The sequence below is a fragment of the Aptenodytes forsteri genome, unplaced genomic scaffold (assembly GCF_000699145.1).
Source record: "Aptenodytes forsteri isolate BGI_AS27 unplaced genomic scaffold, ASM69914v1 Scaffold104, whole genome shotgun sequence".
In the NCBI taxonomy this organism is placed as follows: domain Eukaryota; kingdom Metazoa; phylum Chordata; class Aves; order Sphenisciformes; family Spheniscidae; genus Aptenodytes; species Aptenodytes forsteri.
The window spans coordinates 1,665,891-1,685,336 of NW_008795943.1; the positions used below are offsets into that span (position 1 = coordinate 1,665,891).

A 19,446-nucleotide genomic window follows, 5' to 3' on the forward strand; every position below is an offset into this window, starting at 1 on the left:
GCGGCGGCGCGTGGGCCCGGTGCTCAAGCTGCCTGCGTGGGACGGGGCGAGCCCTGTCCCGGGGGGAAGGCTGGGGCCAGTAGGGAGTGGGAGGCCCCGGGGACTTGGGCATCGTCCGCCCAAAGCAAGCTGCGGTGAGCTCCTGCACGTGGGGCTTCTCCGGTGGGCTGCAACCCACCTTCCCAAAATACCCGCGTTGCCTGCCTGCACCAAGCAAACCTGTGCATCCCACCCCTGCGGTTTGCCGGGGAGCCGGTGGGGGACGGAAAGCCATCCTTACAGCCTGCCTGGCTCCTTTTCCATCTCCAGTAACAGCCTGGCTCCTGGCTCCTTTTCCATCTCCAGTAACAGCCTGGCTCTCATCCTCCCCTTTTCCATCTCCAGTAACAGCCTGGCTCTCATCCTCCCCGGTCACGGGGAAGCCGTCCTGATGGCATGGCACAGCACACACCATGCCTGCGGCTCTCCAGTAACGCTGCATGCACTGGGGTCACACGAGCAGTTCGTGTTTTGAAGACAGGCTCCTAGCCATGAGTGCAGACCTCCATGTGCTTACTGAAATTTAGGCTGACGCCGTCAGGAAGCGGCCGTGCTCTGGCAGTCCTGTATCCTTCTGCGCCTCCTGCCAAACGGAAACATCCTGGACGCACTGTTCCCAGGGAAAGCACAGGCGCAGCATCCTCCACTGCGTAGGTGTCTGCACTGCGGTGATGATGTCTGGGCCTCGTTAATTTGTGATGAAACCTGAGATTCCCTCATAAATGTACCGATGGCGATCAAATACATGCCAGCACTGTGCCCCAGGTATGGCACAGGCTCACATTTGCCTCAAAACCTGCCCACAGGTCAGAGGGAGAAGCCACATGTGCAGCAGGTGGCACGAGAGGCCATGCAAAGCTCTCACTGAAGCAAGGCTGTGCACCAGCGAAGCACGCCCAGTCCTTAACGCACACGTGTCCCAAAATCACCCTAAACCCGGTGCCTGCAGCCCTGGGACCGGGCACCTCTCTAGGGTGGCTCCAGCTCTCACATCCCATTGCTCTCTCCCAGGGACAGACTGGAGGGATGGAGCTACCAGACACAAAGAAAACATCTTGTGTGAGAGAGGAAGCAGCTGTGGCATGGGGGACAGCAGAAGTTGCTGACTCCAGGGCCAGGACCGCAGGCTTTGTGTGGCATGGCACCATGCCCCCCTCTCCTCCGGCCTCCCTGAGAAGCAAAGCTTGTGGAGAAGGGATGCATGAGTCCCTGCAGCAAGGCTGAGCAGGAGGGGAAGCAGCCAGGGAGGATGGGAGGACAAGGACAGCCAACCTTTAGGCAACTGGAGAGCATTACGAGGGGAAAGGCATTTCTAAAAGCCTCCCCCCACCAGCCTCTCTCAAGGATAAAACATCCCTCGGGCACCAGCTCCTTCAGTTCTGTTTCCATCACTCCGTGCTGACAACAGCTGAGCTTCCCCAGGGGCAGCTACTCCAGTCAGTCTGTCAGCATAGACTGCCCTGAGGCTGCGAGACTGGGCAGCCCCCAGCCCGTGTCCAGTGGGACCTCCAGGAGATCTCAGCTGGCTCAGAGCGCTGGACCCCCATGCAGCTATGTCACCATCAGGGCTGGCAGCTGAGAGCAGCCCCGAGAGGTCCCATGGCAAGGAGCACCTCTGACTTTTTAGGCCTTTTCCTAATGGTCACTTTCAAAGGCTGGGAGAAGAAGGAAAACAAATCAACCACAGTATTTCAAAACGAAAAGGAAGGATTTCACATATTACTGACATCTTTTGTTGATTTCTTTTCTTTATAAGTGAAAGAAAGCCTTTCTGGTGGTATTTAGCTTGGGTTAAAGACAAGTTTAAGCCTGTCCTTTGGGGGCAAGAGGAGACAGCAACAGGCAGTTTGGGTTCACTGTGGTCATCTCTAAAGTCTGAACGTCCTCCCTTCAAGGAAAAAACAAGACAAACCCACAGACAGAGGAGGACAGTGGAGCAAACAAGTGTGGCTCTGGCTTTTCTGTCTTGCTGAAAGGCTGGCCCAGACCCTGACCTGAGCAGGAGGCCCCAGTGTCCCCACGCCTGGCCCCATTCTGTGTGACTGGTCTCATGCAAAACCGGGGCTGCCCAAGGGAGCAGGTAGACGGTGCTCTTCAAGTGCCACAAGTGAAAACATCACTGGGCCTGGGAAAAAGGGAATCTAACAGCCCCATGACAGGCAACAGAGCACCTCTGTGCCTGGAGCTGTGGGTGCAAAAAACCTGCCCCCCCAAGCTCCCCGGAAAGCATGCCCTTGTGCGCCTTGCAGCTCCCTCTGCTGATCTGGGCCCCGCAATGTCTGGGTAGTGCCTTGTCAGAGGCACTGGCAGCAGGGAGACTGTGCCATTAGGGGTCAAGTCAGGCCACGGATATGATGGTGGGAGGCTTAAGATCTGGGCTGGCCCCGACGCTAGGTCTAGGGAGTCATTCATTTTGATTTTAGGGGATGCTGAGCTTGGCAGGACCGAGGGAGGCAGTGCACGCTGCGGCACGGCGTGCCCTTTGAGGACCGCCGCCATCCTCAGCCCTGGGGCGGCCGGGCGCTCCCCTCGCCCGGGCACCGCTCCCCGGGGGATGCTCAGTGCCGAGGGCGAGCGGCCCCGGGCAGGTCCCCGAGCAGCACCCCGGGCAGGACCCCGCGCCCCCGGCGCAAAATGCTTCGTATCGGGGGCAGAGAGCCAGTGCTGGCCTGCCTGAGACACTCCCCGAGCCTTCTCCAGGCTGAACAGTCCCAGCTCGCTCAGCCGTTCCTCGCAGGAGAGGTGCTCCAGTCCCTCCATCATCTTGGTGGCCCTCCGCTGGACTCTCTCCAGTATGTCCATGCCTCTCTTGTTCTGGGCAGCCCAGAACTGGACACAGCATTCCAGGTGTGGCCTCACCAGTGCTGAGCAGAGGGGAAGGATCACCTTCCTCCACCTGCTGGCAGCACTCCCCCTAATGCACCCCAGCACACCATTAGCCTTCCTTGCTGCAAAGGCACGTTGCTGGCTCACGTTCAACTTGGTGTCCGCCAGCACCTCTGGGGCATTTTCCGCCAAGCTGTTTTCCAGCTGGGTGGCCCCCAGCGTGTACTGGTGCATGGGGTCGTTCCTACCCCGCTGCAGGACTTTGCGCTTCCCTGTGTTGAACTTCATGAGGCCCCTGCCAGGCCATTTCTCCAGCCTGTCTCTGGATGGCAGCACGACCCTCTGGCGGGTCAGGCACCTCCTCCCAGTCCTGTATCAGTGGTGGGGGTGGGAAGGACACACACCTGCACAGGACACACCCCAGCCAACTTAGGGCCAAAAGCTAAGAGATACCTAGCATCACCAGTGGGACACGTCATGTTTCTTGTTGTCTGGCCCGGACATGAGCAAGGTCAGCTAGAGGCTGTGGTTGTTCCTTGCACACTCCTGGTACATGCTTTAGCTCTTCCCATCACCTCCCTGTGACCTCAGCTCTGGTGGCTTTCGGTCCCGTGGCCTCAGATGCCAGCACCACATCCTGTTGGGAGAGACCAAAGTTGCAGGAGGCAGGTCTCCTTGTTAGCATTCCCATGCTGGATTTTGCAAGGCACTATAAGCTAGTCCAGATGTGCTTTCCAGAGGTCACATATAGAAAGAGGCTGGTGGAGTATGCCATCATGTCCCTGGGCTCTACAGCTCAGTGCCTGCTGCCAACAGCAGCCAGGGGCTCATGAAGGCAATGCTTCTGTAGCTGCCAAGGGTCAGCAGAGAGATATCTGAGCATTTGAAGTGAGAGGTGGACTCAACAGATGCCACTCACCTGGGAACAGCAGATGGTTGGATGGCAGGAGGCCATGCAGCCTGGTGAGGGGCCACAGCAAGCAGTAACAGTCCCTCATGCGTCAGCTCCACCACGCAGCTTTGCTGCAGGTGCCCAGGGTGAGGGAAGCTCCCTCCTACCTCCATCCACTGAAGGAGGAAATCCATCTCATGGAGCAATGTGACTAGGCAGGAAAGCTCATGACATGACCCTGAGTTGCACAGCAATTTGAGAGGTTTCCCTACTGACCTCAGCAGTGACACTTGCGTTTATGCCTGTGAGTCAAATGAAACCTGGGTGAACAGGCACATGCCCTGGAAACCATGTCTTTCTGAGGCTGTCCAACCCATGTCACCTGTGGGAGGCACGACGGCATCAAGCCTGACCTTTCAGCATCCCTCCTTCAGCAAGACCTGGGCAGACAGAGGAGGTCTGTCCAAGCCAGAATAGGAGATCTATTTAAAAATATGTCTTAAAAATAATAATAATAATAAAACTTTAAAAGAGAGTTTTTTAAAACCTGGAGCAGGCCAGGAGAGTTGCGCTGTGCCAGACAGGCTAGCTGGCTGGGATGAGCCCCAGGCTTCCTAGGCAGGTCTGTTCAACCTGGTAAGAGCTTACAGGAGCAGCTTAAAGCTGGGTTTAGGAGAACTTGCACCAAGCTGAGCTGCATCAGCACTGAGTACAAAGCTCAGGACAGATTACTGTAGTATGAGAAAAGTGGCACTTTATACAAGTTCTACCTTATAATCATACGATGCTGAAATTCATGGCTTCCTATTCCCATTCACCAAGCAGTGCCACCGCCATCAGTGTCAGAGACTTTTTGAACCCTGTCCTGGTTTCAGCTGGGATAGAGTTAATTTTCTCCCTAGTAGCTGGTACAGTGCTGTGTTTTGGATTTAGGATGAGAATAATGTTGATGACACACCGATGTTTTAGTTGTGTCTAAGTAGTGCTTACACTAGCCAAGGACTTTTTAGTTTTCCATGCTCTACCGACTGAGAAGGCTGGAGGTGCACAAGAAGCTGGGAGGGGGCACAGCCAGGACAGCTGACCCAAACTGCCCAAAGGGACATTCCATACCATGTGATGTCATGCTCAGTAAGTCAGCAGGTGGTGAGCAATTGCATCGTGCATCACTTGCTTTGTATATTCTATTATTATTATTATTATATTTCAATTATTAAACTGTTTTTATCTCAACCCATGAGTTTTCTCACTTTTAGTCTTCCGATTCTCTCTCCCATCTCACCAGGGCGGGGGGAGAGTAAACGAGCGGCTGTGTGGTGCTCAGTTGCTGGCTGAGGTTAAACCATGATGAACCCACCTGGCATTTCCTGCACACCGCGGGTGCCTGTCCTGTGCCAGCGCTGTTACCTGCAGGGTGCAGGCAGCACGGCTCCCGTGGCAGCCTTGGAGACTCTGCAGCCCTGGTCTTCATTCATGGCAACCCCTGCCCCATGGTTACCCCATGTGTGGCAGGGCCGGGAAAATGGGTCTGGCTAGGAGCCCAGCTTTGAGCAGCATGAGAGATAACAAAAAAAGCCAGAGAGTAATGGAGGGCAGTGTCCATCCCCCTGACCCTCAGCTCATACCCGCCTTCTTCCCCAGCGCAGGGATGCAGTCATACACATCCTGCCTCCCTGAGATGCCAGCTGTTTGTACCCGTCCCCACTGCACACTGTAATTAAACCTGGCTGAGCCCCTGTGATCAAGGCGAGGTTCCACCTTGCTGTGTTTCAAAACATAAATCCCCTTGAGCACGCATATCACAGCAGCACAATGTGCCCTCTCCGCTGCGTGGGGCTGTGCAAGACTGTCCCTGGGTTTTGAGGCCACTTAGCCAACGCCAACGCCCTGCCGCATCGGCATGCTTCCAGCACACCCACACACTGCTGTGGCCACTCCATCAGTACCTGGACATGCAGGGATACATGAGCTGCCCCTCGGCTTCTGGGCCATCCGGAGCTGATCAGCATGTCCCACCCTTGGTGGAGGCTGTGATGGGAAGGGATGCGTGGGGGATTCACCACAGCAGCAGCATCCCCAGGCACCGCACAGGTGTGCTCACACCACCCTTCGCACAGAGGCTGTCTGTGCCCCATGCACATCACACGAGCTCTCACTCTCACTAAAACCCAGCACGGTCACAAAAGGTGGTACCTCTAGAGATGAACGTTCAGCTGAAAACACAAAATGAGTGATCTGTAGACAAAAGCTGTGATTTAACAAGCTGGGTCAGAAGGACAGAAATATCTCCACGCAGCACTGGCCGTAGCACCTTGGGCTGACACCTTCCCACCTGCCCCGGACCCCGTCCTCAGCTCCCTGCCTCCAGGCTGACCCAGCTGCACTCAGAGCAGCCCTGCAAAGACTGGGGACAAGCAGGGCCCGCAGGGGAAGCAGGGGCTTGGGGGGGCCACAGTGCTGCTCACACCTGCCTGAAGCAAGGAGGTGAAACCTTCTGTTTCGACGTCCCAGACAGAAAACCCCACTAGAATTTTCTGGGGAAACCTCCAACTTGGACAAAAGCGAATCTCTGAGGACTGTTTGGCTTCAGTCCGTTCGGCTCTGGAGAAACCAGCCTGGCTCTCCTGTGTAACTCCCAGCCACTCTGGCACCTGCCTTGGGATGTCCCTCTCATTAATACCCTGCTCTGCTCTCTCCTGAGCTGAACTGTGGACCTGAGAGGTCAGGGGACCTGGGCTGTGCAGGAAAACATGGGCAGAGCTTTGCACACCCCAGCCAGCCCCCACTGAAGCTGCTGGTGGTCAGAATTTGGCAACACTGGCAAAGCGAGCATGGGTAAGGTCCAGGACAGACTGCCTGTCCTGCTCCAAACAGCACTTTTGTGGTGTCCAGGACACTGTGGTTGGACCCACAGCCCACATACCGGTGCTCTGCTAAACACTGCAAAGGCCGATCTTTGTCCTGCAGCAATCGTGTCACTGCTGAGCACCTCAGAGCAGGAGACGTGGGCACAGGCAAGAGGAAAAGGTGGGGAGAAAATGGGGATTAGCAAAGGCTGATAAGGACATGACATGTCCCTGGCAGATGTCTGGGTCATGAGGAGTGTTGGCAGGTCCTGTTGCAACTAATTACAAAGCTCAGCTCATCAGGCAGTGAGCAGCAAGCATCAGCCCAATCTGCAGCATTCGGAGCAGGTGATTGAACAGGTAGGGTGGATGTGCCAGGGCAGGTCTCTCCAGAACACAGCCACCATGTGTCAGCAGCACCCGCCGGTGAGGTGCCCCTGGCAGGACATCCGGAGATGGAACCAGCCCCAGCACCACCAAACCTGTCCCAACACGCTCCCTGTTTGCCCTGGAATAACAATAGCAGCTTGCTCCACCACAGTTGGTGCCTATGACTCACTGAGGATCCTGCGGGCTCATGGGGGACCCAAGAGATGTTTGAGAAGACACATCCATCCCACCAGCTTCTAATCCCACCATCATGACTGCGTGCTCACCCTTCTCTCCTATATCCTCGCTAACACTACTGCTCTACACCCCAACAGCATTGTCCCTGAGTTTGGGAAAAGAGAGGAGGGCAGAGGCTGGACCCAGCTCTCAGCCTCCACGGCTGGAGAATGACTGTGCACACCAAGGAGTGATCTCCTGCGGGAGATGGCCCACCCTCGTGGCCCCTTCTCATTAAACACTGTGCCAGGGACCCTGGCAAGAGCCATTGAACTTGCTGAAGGCTTTGTTAATGAAGGAAGTGCCAAGGGCCATCGCCACGTGTGTGGGAGGAAGCCACTGGTGCCCACAGGACTGAGGCGGCTCTCTGGCATCTGGCGAGAGCTGCCTGCTGGGCTGGCACGCTGCTGAGCGGTTCACCGGCCCAAGGGCTGGATTTCGGCAAGGCAAAAGTTCAGTCCCGGCATCTGCTGTAGGAGACAAACTGAGTGCTGCTCATGTGACTGGCCGGGTCCCCCCGCAGCCAGGGGGACCTCTGTTGGCTTCTGGTCCCACTGCAAATGTCAGAGGGGTCCCCAAAAGGCCTGCAATGTGACAGGGCAGCCGCCAACACACCCACCCCGTGCAGAGCAGGGAGCTCCATCACAGATATTCCCATTGCCAAGCACTCTGGGGTCTCTGCTACCCTGGCACATCTTCCCCCTTGGGGAGAACTCACCCTAAAAGAGGTGTTTGGGCACAAGGATGGACCTCTGACCTTAGGTGCAAACTGCAAGGCCAGCACATAACACCCCTGGATCCAAAAACCTCGTGACTCAGGGCATGAAAGAAGAGCAGGAGAGCCCAAGGATGTGACCAGCACCGTGGGGCCCTGTAGCAGCAGGGAACAGAGATGTGGATTATTAGTGCTGGCGCTAGTCCTGCTCCAAGAGGGACATTCCAACAAGGGACCTGCAGAAGCCCTTGTCATCAACACTCCAGAGAGTCTACAATAAAACATCTAGAGACACTACCCACTGCCTGTATACAGAGAAATGCCCAGACTGCCCATTGCCCCCACCAATCCAACTTCTCCGACCTTAGAACTGGTGTTCCCTTCCAGCCTAAACATGAGGCAATGTGCATGCTACGGCCTCCTCTCCCTAACATCACTGACCTCGATCTCTGCTGCTGCCTGGCAGCTAGCCCAGAGATGGAGCCATCCTCACAGCTGGCCTCCAACCCTTTCTGTTCCTCAATATCTCTGCTATTGCATGGACCCAAGTGCCCCCCCCCAGCATGTTCTGCCTGCTCCCATCCACGCAGCCCAGACCCAGGTGACAACACATCCCTCTCCAGACAAGAATGCCTGTCATGAGCTGCCTGGGGAGCTGCTGGGCACAGCAGGAAGAGCTTGAGTTAACCTAAGAGCTGCCTAAGGCCAAGGAAGCCATGACCTGCTGAAAGGTATCCACGGAATTCAAGGCAGGGATGCGATGCAGCTCTCCTGACCCCTGAGCTGTGGCAGCTGCTGACAGGCAGAGCGTGGGTAGGTAGTGTGAGAATCCGCTCCACTCCTGAGTGGTGTTACTGCATTTTAAGGCCATTAAGAGATCACCAATGCCTGGAGGCCATGCAGCACGTGTCCCTGGGCTCTGCGGGGCTGGCAGGTACAGAGCAGCATCCCTGCAGCCTCCACACGCCGCTGCTTGGAAATGACTTATCCAAACCGTCTCAGCAGGTCTGGCTTTTGCTGGCTCACCACGGATGAGCCACTATCTATTCAGAACACAAGGACATGAAATACTGATGCACCTGCCTTGTGCTTCCCAGAGAGGTGCAGGCCACTGTGACTCATGGAGCTACTTCGGAGGTGAATCTCAGGAGTACCTGAGTTCTGGGCGAGCATGCCTAGCTCTCCAGGGCTGAACACGATGCTCAAAAGCATGGCTGTCCTCTCAGCCTTGTCCCAGCCACTTGTACAGGCTGGCTAGATTCCCCACCCCTGAGGTCACTGCTGTCCCTTGAGGGTGGGACTGTGTTCAGTCTGCAATGCTCAGCTGGGGGTGGCACTACGCGCTGTCTCAGTGCTGTGGTACCAAGTAGGGTTACCGGGGTGTTCTCTGTGGATCCAGCCCTGGAGGGGGCCCCGAACGCCCTGCCACCTCCTCTCTGCCAGGCTGCCACATGCCTTCCACTGTCACTGCCCTGGAGGAGCACATGCAGGTTCTTCCAGGGGACACGACTCCCACAGGCAGACGTACGCTGAACCAAACTGAACTGACCAAAGCTTCTGCTGAGACAGACAGAAACAAAGAGCAGGGCAAGACCGGAGCCATGCCTCGCTGGTGCACCCCGAGGTCGTCTTTGTCTTTAGTAGCTTCTCTTTCGAGAAAGAGGATCCTACATAAGTGTTTAGCATCTGCGCTGTCTCGCAGCAAGACCTTATACAGCTTGACCCCAGGCTGGGTATCCAGCCACCTTCTCCTGTATGCTTTGCTTGAGGCAGTTTTAAGGGAGAAATGAGTGCACAGCAATCAGTTCAGCTACTTTGCCTCAAGATGAATGTCATCCAGCCCTGGTCGTTCATCTGCCTGCCCTGTTGTCTCCCCTGCTGGCACTTTGGTTTGATACAAATCCTTGCATCTGCAAGAGGGTTTCTGGCAGGGCAGCCTTCCCAGGCTCCTCTCACTGAGCACTGGTGCCAAAAATGTTAATTATAGCACCACAGCCTCTCCAAGCTCTGCTCTTACACAGGAGAATCTATTGATAACATAGATAAAGGATTTACTACTCATTCTGATTCTTCTCACAAGCTGTTCCTGAACTCATCCACCAGTTCCCCTTCAAGGTTTCTCCTTTGGGCACAGCTCCGTGTTTTGCAAAGCAATACTGAAAAGCCTCCCTGACCCTGAAGGCAGTCTTGGCTCTCTTTGGGCTTTACCATTTCCTTGGCCATGTGGCACATGTCTGCCTTGAGCCTCTGATATCTCACCCTTCAAGCAATTCAGCCTTACTCTCCCCTGGGAAGCTGTAAAGTGGAGTGGTGAGTGGGAGCAGCCCTGGGACAGGGCCCGGGGGGACTGTGGGGTTTTCATCCCTAGAAACTTCAGAACTCACCTGGACACATCCCTGAGCTGCCTGGTCCAGCCGTGAGGCCATCCCTGCTCAGAGCAGGGGTGGCTGGAGGTGTGAGAACTCCCTCTCAGCCAAAAATTTCCTGGGGCTCAACAATTTGCCCATTCTCAGCAAAACCCACATGGATCCACAGCCCCCTTGGCTCTTCCCTGCCAGACAGACCATTCATGCTCCTGCAACATTCCCAGAGGGGTTTCCGCTCCCCGTTTCTCACCCACCTCTTCAGAGCTATGTCTGTCCTCACCCCCCAGCCCCTCTAGGCACCTCCCCTCCGAGCACTTTCAACATCGAAGTTGCCATTCAAAGGTTAACCCTGGATGTTTTGACACAAGCTGGCTGTATCACATCCACCCCTGTTTACAGGGGCACACGCTGGTCCTTGTTGTTTCCTTCAATCCTGTTGTTTTCCCCTCCTGGAGAGGCAAAGGTCACCCAGCCATGGGGATTTCAGCCCTGCCACACTGATCTCAAGCTTCCTCCTCCCTTGGCTGCAACTTGGGCTGCAGTTCCCACCCACACCCCTACCATCGGTACCCTACGTAGCTGAAAGCCAGCTGAGCTGTAAAGCAATGGAGGACTCAGACTGTGTTTGGAGCAAGGCAACGCATTTGCCCATGAAGATAAGAAACCGGTGACTTGGGATGAGTTATGATGATTAGATATTAGATCGCACAGCCCGATTGCGCAGGACGTCATAGAGCAACCACGATGAGTTTTCACGCTCAAGACCTGCCCCAGAGCGTCTCTGGAAAGCTTCATATCCGAGGATCGCAAACAGAAAGCTCCTTTCTTAGCACTGACTCACAGCTGCTGCTGCCGGCTCTTCCCCCATCCCATGCCTGGCATTTCTCACCGCCCTGCGTCACCCCTGGCTCTGCCACAGGGCCCCATGCTCTGGGTAGGACCTGTTTTCATTTCACAAAGGGCTCAACAACTCCACGTGCACAACCTCAGCGGAGGCACCTGACTCATGCAATGGCATCAGTGGTGTCTCCACTACCTTAGCAAGCGAAGACGAGGGGACAGGAGCGCATTGGGAAGAGGTTGACAGATGCACATACCTGCATGCTCTCCTTGACCCAGTTGCTGTTTCTCCATTACTGCTTTCATGCCTGGATGTGCCTGCCGGCCAAAAGAGATTAGCTGGGGGATTAAGCTCCATGCATAGGCGTCTGTTAGCCAAGAGCAGGGCATGAGGAGCCATCCCTCCCTGCAGACCGGCAGCTCTGGTGCATGGGCCAGTTCTGCTCTCAGTCACCTGGGTGGTGGGCAGCCAAACCAGGTGGCACAGCACCCCTTGGGCAGGATTCACCAGGCAAAGTTCACAGAGGGCAGTCTCCATTTCAAGGCACCAGGTCCTACCTGTGCTTTCAGGACAAAAGACAAAACTTGAGAGGTGGTTACGGTTCCCATCCCACAGAACAGTTGCATCCTTTGGATGCAAAGACATCCAGCTTCTCACAACATGGAGGAGAGGAGCAGAAGGTAAGGTCGAGCACGGCCAAGTTTCCTTCTACAGAAGGGCATGGACAATGATGCCTGGGGTCACAAAAGCAGGCAGAAACTCCTATAGAGCAGTGGGGTCCTGTGACACTAGAGCACCTCCTCCAACTGAAGAGTAGACTTCTGGAGACACCTGGGCTGATCGTGCATCTCCAGCTCCATGCAGCACCAAACTCATGGGGAACCACAAACTTTATCCCATCAGGGATGTCCCATCCCAGGTTGTCCCATCTTTCCAGGGCTCAGCTTGTGCTTTAGCGCCTTTTGTTCCTTTTTCATGTAACTCTGTTCGAGCAGGAAGCTGAGCTAGAGATTTCCAGAGGCCACTTTGCATCCACACCAACCACAACCACATGCTCCAGCAGATCCCCCACAACTCCCGAATCCTACACTTGCATCTCCCAGGATGTAACATACATCGCAGTGCACCAGCTGCCTTCAGAGCAACTAAGGTGAAACTAAACCATGCAGTAGGCTGAGCTCAGACACAACAGGACAGAAACACACACTTTCTCTAACCCTGAACCCCAAATCCTCAATGGAGAGCTACAGAGTGCTTTTAAGATGAGCCCAGAAACCTGTTCATAGCTCTATTTGACACCAACATCATGGATAACTCAAAGACTGGCAGTGGTATATCACACATCCTCTCCCCTCACCAGCCTCTGCATGCTCCATAGGCAAAAAGCTCTCGCCCCATCCCATCAGGCACAACTTCCCCTGATAAATGCCCAACTTCAGCCCACAGGTACACACTTGAGAAAAAACCTCAAAGGTCCTACCTATGGTCATCAATCTCTGCCCACCCTAGAAATTTGCCACTTTATTCCAGGCTTTAGAAAAAAAAAACCCTCACGTACCAGAAAGCATTTATTTTTCCTAACTATACTAGCTTATTCAAAGCTACCTCTTCTAGCACCTCCAGACCTTACTGCATTCAAATCCTTGGACTGTCACAGCTACAGCGCCAGCATGCAGCTGGTACAGGACAATACAGGTGATCAGCTCGGCATAAGAGCCCTGTCCTTCCCATCTCCCAGTAGGTTGCACTCATTTCATGAAGCGTTATGTCGGACTCTGTTTTGAGTGACATTTGCCATTTCATTTATCTCACCCCAGAGAGAAAATGAGACAGGGGTAGTATCAGAGAACAGTCAGAGCAGGGAATGACTGAGTGTCTCTGGCTTTGGGGTAGGTGGGGAATCCTAAAGGTGGAGGGGGTGAATGATACCTACTACAGCCCAGGGCAGAAGCACAGCAAAGTTCAAGATGCTCATCTAAAACCAATCAAGATAACATGCTTAATTACTCTCCAGAACAAGGAGCCAAATACTGCTGTAGGATGCTGTGGGGATCAAGTACACCAAGTTGAAGAGACAGCCAGCCACTGACTCCTTCCCTGTGGAGAAGAAACGGCACCAGAAAGGGGGGGCTCTGGCCCCAGGGGGTTTCAGGACACAGCTGAACAAAGCCACAGCACCCAGAGCTGGTGCTGGGACAGACTTTATTGCATTTAAATAAAGAGCCATATAAGCACACCCCAATCTGCTTCACAACTCTGAACAGCTACAGCCATGGCCAAGGGAAGCATCATTCCACAATGGCCAGCTTCTCATTCTGTTTCAGTGTCAGGCCAAACCAGAGTCCGTTCTCATCCACACTAGCGCTGGTAGCTCAGGTATTCACTCGAGGGATGAGAGGTGCTGCTCAGCCCAAACTCAAGACTGAGCTGTTTCTACTGCAGACACCACCATGCTAGCAGTACCCCTCTACTTTGCACCGATACTCAAAAACAATGGAGGGTGGGAGGAAGGAAAAAAATAAAAGCAAGATTCTTTAAATCTGTATCCTTACAAGCCAACTCAATGAAGAGCCTCTGCAGAGCCTTCATTCTCCCAGATGCCAGCTCTGTGCTTCCACAGTTTCCTACACAGACCCCTGAGCCAACCCTTGTGGGCGTTCCAGCCCCCCCAGCAGGTTGCACCATCCTGGGCAGCGCAGCTGCACCTCCAGAGCTCAGGGAGTCTCCACCACAGCCAGGGTGGTGCAGGGCTGAGCAGCACAGCCTCCCTCCTAACTTCACCTGGCCCCTGCCAGGCCCCAAGGAAGCGCCTGGGCACACTGTAACACTCCCTTACTAGACAGCATTAAATCAGTAATTCTGTGACACATCAGGGTAAGCAAGCACCAGAGACATCTATGCCTGCCGAGTGCCTAAGGCTGGGAAATGGTCCCAGACATCCCACAGGTGCTCAACACATAAAACCACACTGAAGTCTTCAGAAGTCACTCATATCTTTTATTAACTAGAAGGAACAAGAGAAGTAAACCCAAAGAGGTGGTTAACAGCTCTCCTATGGCAGGAGAGAACAGACCCCATGCTTCCCATGTATGCACAGGCTTATTGTGCAAGGCAACAAAGCCCTCTGAGTCAAAAGCAGCCAGCTATTGGAGGAAGAACACCACTGCAGCAAGGACAAGTCAGTTCCAGTCATTTATTCACTACAGCATTTGAAGTACACCAGGTACTTGAAGCTCCCCAGATAGGCAACAGGAAGAAAACTCAGTACAGTAAATTTTATATAAAAAGACAGTTAAATAGATAAAATAACATGGTAACCTCTCACTCTTGCTACAAACAGAGCAGACTAGCCCTGAGTCCAGGTTAACATCAACAACTTCAGTCTTTCCAGCCAGTTGTGGTTACAACATGGCCCCATACCGAGGGGACAGCAAGACATCTGTCCTCAGAGTTGAGGCAAGGGTGCGCTTCTCAGGCCAGCTCTTCAGGAGCTTGGCTTCAGATGCTGTGCAGAGCCTGACTTCCAGCAAGGTTCAATCTTGTTGAGCATGTCTGGAAAGCCGGTCCCAGCTTTGATGTACAGATGAAGAGCAGCTCTTCTGAAGATGGGCCTTCAAGTACTTCAGGATCAGCCACAGGTAATGTGTTTGAGCCATCTAGAAAGACTGGTAGAGCCAAGATGCAGGGCAGCAGCCCAGACTGTTGCCTTTCCTGCACTAAGCCAGATTTAAGCCACATAATTTGATGCTGTTCCCAAACTGTGTACTGTTCAGTCATGCTTTCGCAAGACACTGCTTTGCAACTGTGTTAAGACAGTCTCCACCTACTCTAGGTCTCCAGTTTTATGCCAGAAAAAATCCCATACCAGAAAGACTAAGTATTTCTCTTCAGTTTTCACATTTCCATTTTCAGGAACTGTTCACCTTCTGTCGAGAAGGAAGATGGGGTCTGAAGCCATGTGCCTGCAGAACAGCAGGCAACACAAGTAGCACCAGAATGAAGAAAGCCCATGTTACCGATACGAGACTTATCCCACTGAGATTGGCTTTACTTAATCTAGGAGATCACTGTATCTCTCTAGAGCCTGCTTCTCCAGTTCCAACAGCTTTTGGTAAAATTTCTCAGCAGTTTCTTCATCCACATCAATCTGGAAGACAATAAGAACAGCACTGTGAGACCACCACCTTGGTGGCAGCCAGCACAGATGCTGAGGGTAGCTCTGGGGATAGCAGGGTGCATCTCCAAAGCTTCTACATTCACAGAGAGGCAACTAAAGGCATCTATCACCAGGGCAGAAAGCCAAAGCATATTTTGGGGAAGCATCATTACACACTCATCCTGTTCTAATCATTGTCTCCACTGTCCTCCAGAGTCCAGCTTGAGCCAGAAGTTATTCTAGGAAACCTCGCAGATAACCCCACGTCAGCATTCAACATGCATTTTGTTTCCACTCCAGCCACAGGACACCTTGGCGCACCAACCCTTCCACGCGAGGCAGATGGCAGACCCCTAGCCAAGTCCCCCGCAGCAGAAGGCTGCCGCTCCATTTACCTTTCTGGGCTCCACATAGCTCTTCCCCAGTCCAGAAGTACAGCTGTGGTATTTGACAAGCACATCCAGGTACTCTGGCTTCTGTTTGAACAGCCACACCTAGGAAGAACAGCACAAACGTGTACCAAGTCTAGCACACACTGTCCCAACCAAGCCTGCAGTCAAGCACCTGACTGCCAATGGACAAAGGAGAACACCACAGGTGCTTTTACCAAACAGGGGAAGACTTGATATATAGGGAAGAAGTTTGAGCTGGCTCCCCTCAGCTGTGACCTACCTGAGCCAACAGTAAACCATGTTTATGCTCCAGTGCTAAACCACTAAAGCAGTTCACATGGCTAAACTTGCTCACTACTGTTCTTGATGCACACCGTCCCCTGCATTACTCACCTCCGTCCCCTGTGCCCGTATATCTATGGCTGCTTGACTGCCAACAGGGAGATCAGCATTCTCCCTGACCGAGAGGGAAGGAATAGTGTTTTTCCAAAATCATTTATTTTATGGGCACCTGATGAAGGGCATAAAGCGTCACCTGTTGGATCAGCCCTGGTCACAGCTGGTCCCCCAGCACTGACTGCTGTAAGATGTTCGGGGGGGAAATACAGCACCCGCCCTGGCAGAGAGGCTCTTTGTTCAAGCCAACAACACTGGAAGAGCTACCCAGAAGGGAGGAATATTAAAATCAAGTTGTGAACTACTTACATGAGCTTCTGCTCCATTATACGGTGTCAGAGTGTATGTTTTGGCAAAAAAGCGGATCTGACGGGAAAAGAAGTACATGACAATCTATATTTTGGCCCAAGGTTTCTTTGGCAAGCCCTCTGCAACCCAGCCACACCAGATCACCTACCAGAGGTAGAAATGCTTCTCAAAGTTGACTACAGGTAACACTGCACACTTATGACTAAAGCATCCCTTTATCACCACAAACTCTGGTCTCTGGAGCCACCCACCAGATCAGCAAGCCTCGCTCCGTGCCCCCACACAAACAGCTCACCCCCAAAGCAAGAGGCAACGGGCCACACACACCTTGCAGGCACTGCTTCTTGAATGATCTCAAGAGCACATCTGGCAGGAGGCAGAGAGGATCTGCAATACTGCCAGTGTTGAGGACAAGTGAGAAGGCATTGCCTCTCCACTGCCAGGAGAAATGTGATCTGTCAGGATCAGCTGCTGCCAGCTGGGACAGCTTAAGCAGAAAGGCCAATCTTGCAGCAAGAGCATCAAGACTTAGAGCAGGCAGCCTGCATGCAGAGACAGAACTGTAGTGAACCTGAAAAGCTGAAGCCCAGAGGAAGAAAGGCAAGGAAAGTTTTGGGGAAAGCAGAGGAAGAGGCAATAGAGAGCAGCAGGCTTTGCTTTCCAGAGGGATGGAAAGAAGAGAGCAGGAGACACTGCCTTCTAGAGGGATGGAAAGAGGAACACTGAAAAATAGTCTGTTATAGAAAGGAACAGCATTTCAAAGCACAGGGGCCAAGTTTTGTCCTGAGCTCTGCTGCCACCAAAACGATAGGGTTTCACAAGCCCACAACAGTCTGGCAAACCTTCCAAGGGGAGCCTTGACAAACACTGCTATGGCTGAAGGGCTGAACCCTGGCTTTATGTACAGGGCTGTCCAGCACCAAACCTCCAAACTCAGCTTGGAAATTGGGGCCCCAGGGTGCCGCAGGGAAGGTTTGCAGAGGGGCCAGCCTCCCCAGTCCAACGGAAGGAAGAGCTGTATAGCAGCATGGGTAGCAAGGAGCCAGAAGCACACTGCACATCACTTGCAGTGAAGTATATCACAGCAGGGCTAACTCAACCCAAAACCAGCCAGGAGATCCGCTTACCAACCACATGATGGGCATTAGCAGCTTCCACAGAAAAACTGGCAAAATCCTGTAGGTCATGTTAGACATAACAAGACCAGGACAAACAACACTGGAATACAGACCCTGCAGAGAAGAGACCGAATCAGCGTGTAAATACACAAGTTAGTTTAAGAATGGATCATACTCCTTCCCTCCTAGTACTTCTCAGCAAGAAAATGAAGATGAATATAGAGACCAGTTAATAGTAGATGCTCTCCTCTCTAAAGTTACCAGAGCCAGAGAGTGATTAGATGTAGTGATTTCTGAGAGGTCCAAATTGGAGATGTTCTTGTTAAATCTATGCCCATATCATAGACAGAAGGCGCAGCCTCCCAGCACATCACAACCTCATGCAGCTCAGCAGCAACAGCAGTCATCCCACAAATTACAGCCCGCTCAGATCTCTTAAAGGTGAGATAGCCTTTGATAAGAGTTCAACCTTCTAGGACTAAACCATTTTCTCCTGAAGTATTTCAAAAGAGTGCAATCACTATCGCTGGACTAGGGCTGCAGCTTGCCAACAAAATCCGGCAATGCCCCATAACAGGGAAAGCAGGTTGCTCACAACATCTTAGCATTACAAACTTGAATCACAGCACGGAGCCATCAGGAGAGACAGCAGAGCCTGCACCTCAAGTGCTTGCAGGCAAAGCTGCTTGAGCAGCCCTGTTCTGATAGGCAGGTATGCCTGAAAAGAGCAGCAGCTCTTTGCTCTTTAGACCAAAGAATTGGTCTTAAAGACACAGCTAGAGCTTGCAAGGTAGGGACCGCTCCTAAAATCTTCTGCTTTCAGAAGTTTTTCTGACAAGAACCCCAGAAGCAGTCTTTCTGGCAGATTCTCCACCACTCACACCACTGGTTCAACCTCAGCCGTGTTTAGTTCTTACATGTGCATTAAGGAACATATCAGATTGCTATGAATGAATGCAACTAGGTAACAACAATGTAATGATAATTATAAACAGTAGGAGCTCATCAGGTTTCTTCAGACATGAAAACCCCATCATCACCTGCTTATTAAATTTCCTGTTCAAAACCACACTTGTCAGGTCAGTAGCGTATTTGGAGGAACTGTATGATTCCTGCCCCTTGGCATGCTGATAGTCAGAAAGGCTGAAGGCAGACTCCCTGGCATTGCTGGAAGAGGTCCAGATGAGTCGTGAGGGCTTTTCATTACTGCAGAGTAGAGACTCAAGTTGACGAATCTGCAAAAGAATTGTTAACTTACTTAACACAGTAATTTTAAAGTCTTGCAGTATAGCTTTGTAGTTCTTAAAAGCCACGAGCTTATCTCAGCTTTCCTAGTCTTGGTCAATCTTCACTAGACTAGCCAGAAGCAGCCACCGCTCAGGTATAACTTCAGCCCAAGGTCCATCAGGAACATTTACAAGCAGCCACCATTCTCTTACACAGCTCAGTTGAGCACCTCAGAATTTAATACAGCCAAGTCTTGGTATCCACCCTGGACAGAGAGAACTACATATGGTTTACCTCTATCCACTGACTAACTAGAGTAACCTCAAGATTATATTAACCCTTGCAACAATGACTATCACCACTTATGGATTTGATGGGTGGACTGGCCGGTGGGTGAGGAATTGGTTAGATGGTCACATCCAGAAGGTAGCTGTCAACGGCTCAATGTCCAGATGGAGATTGGTGACGAGTGGCATTCCACAGGGGTCCGTATTGGGACCAGTACTGTTTAATATCTTCATCAATGACATAGACAGTGGGATCAAGTGCACCCTCAGCAATTTTGCAAATGACACCAAGCTGAGTGGTGTGGTCGAAACGCCAGAGGGACGGGATGCCATCCAGAGGGACCTGGACAAGCTCAAGAAGTGGGCCTGAGTGAGCCTCATGAGGTTGAACAAGGCCAAGTGCAAGGTCCTGCACCTGCGTCGGGGCAAC

General features: G+C 52.9%; 2 protein-coding genes across 2 annotated transcripts in view; both read right to left on the reverse strand.

Moving 5' to 3' along the window:
* The window catches only part of OLFML2B (olfactomedin like 2B), an 18,593-nt gene extending 15,440 nt beyond the window's left edge, over nucleotides 1–3,153 (reverse strand). The window contains exon 1 of the mRNA XM_019473665.1: nucleotides 3,092–3,153. Coding sequence (XP_019329210.1) covers nucleotides 3,092–3,153 — 62 coding nt within the window. The remainder of the gene's footprint in view (nucleotides 1–3,091) is intronic.
* Nucleotides 3,154–14,135: 10,982 nt separating this feature from the next.
* Nucleotides 14,136–19,446, reverse strand: part of HSD17B7 (hydroxysteroid 17-beta dehydrogenase 7) — a 7,813-nt gene continuing 2,502 nt past the window's right edge. The window contains exons 4-8 of the mRNA XM_019473669.1: nucleotides 18,543–18,737; nucleotides 17,512–17,616; nucleotides 16,385–16,441; nucleotides 15,683–15,781; nucleotides 14,136–15,278 (exon numbers count right to left, since the gene is read on the reverse strand). Of these exons, the coding sequence (XP_019329214.1) occupies nucleotides 15,183–15,278; nucleotides 15,683–15,781; nucleotides 16,385–16,441; nucleotides 17,512–17,616; nucleotides 18,543–18,737 (552 nt within the window). The 3' untranslated portion in view covers nucleotides 14,136–15,182. The remainder of the gene's footprint in view (nucleotides 15,279–15,682; nucleotides 15,782–16,384; nucleotides 16,442–17,511; nucleotides 17,617–18,542; nucleotides 18,738–19,446) is intronic.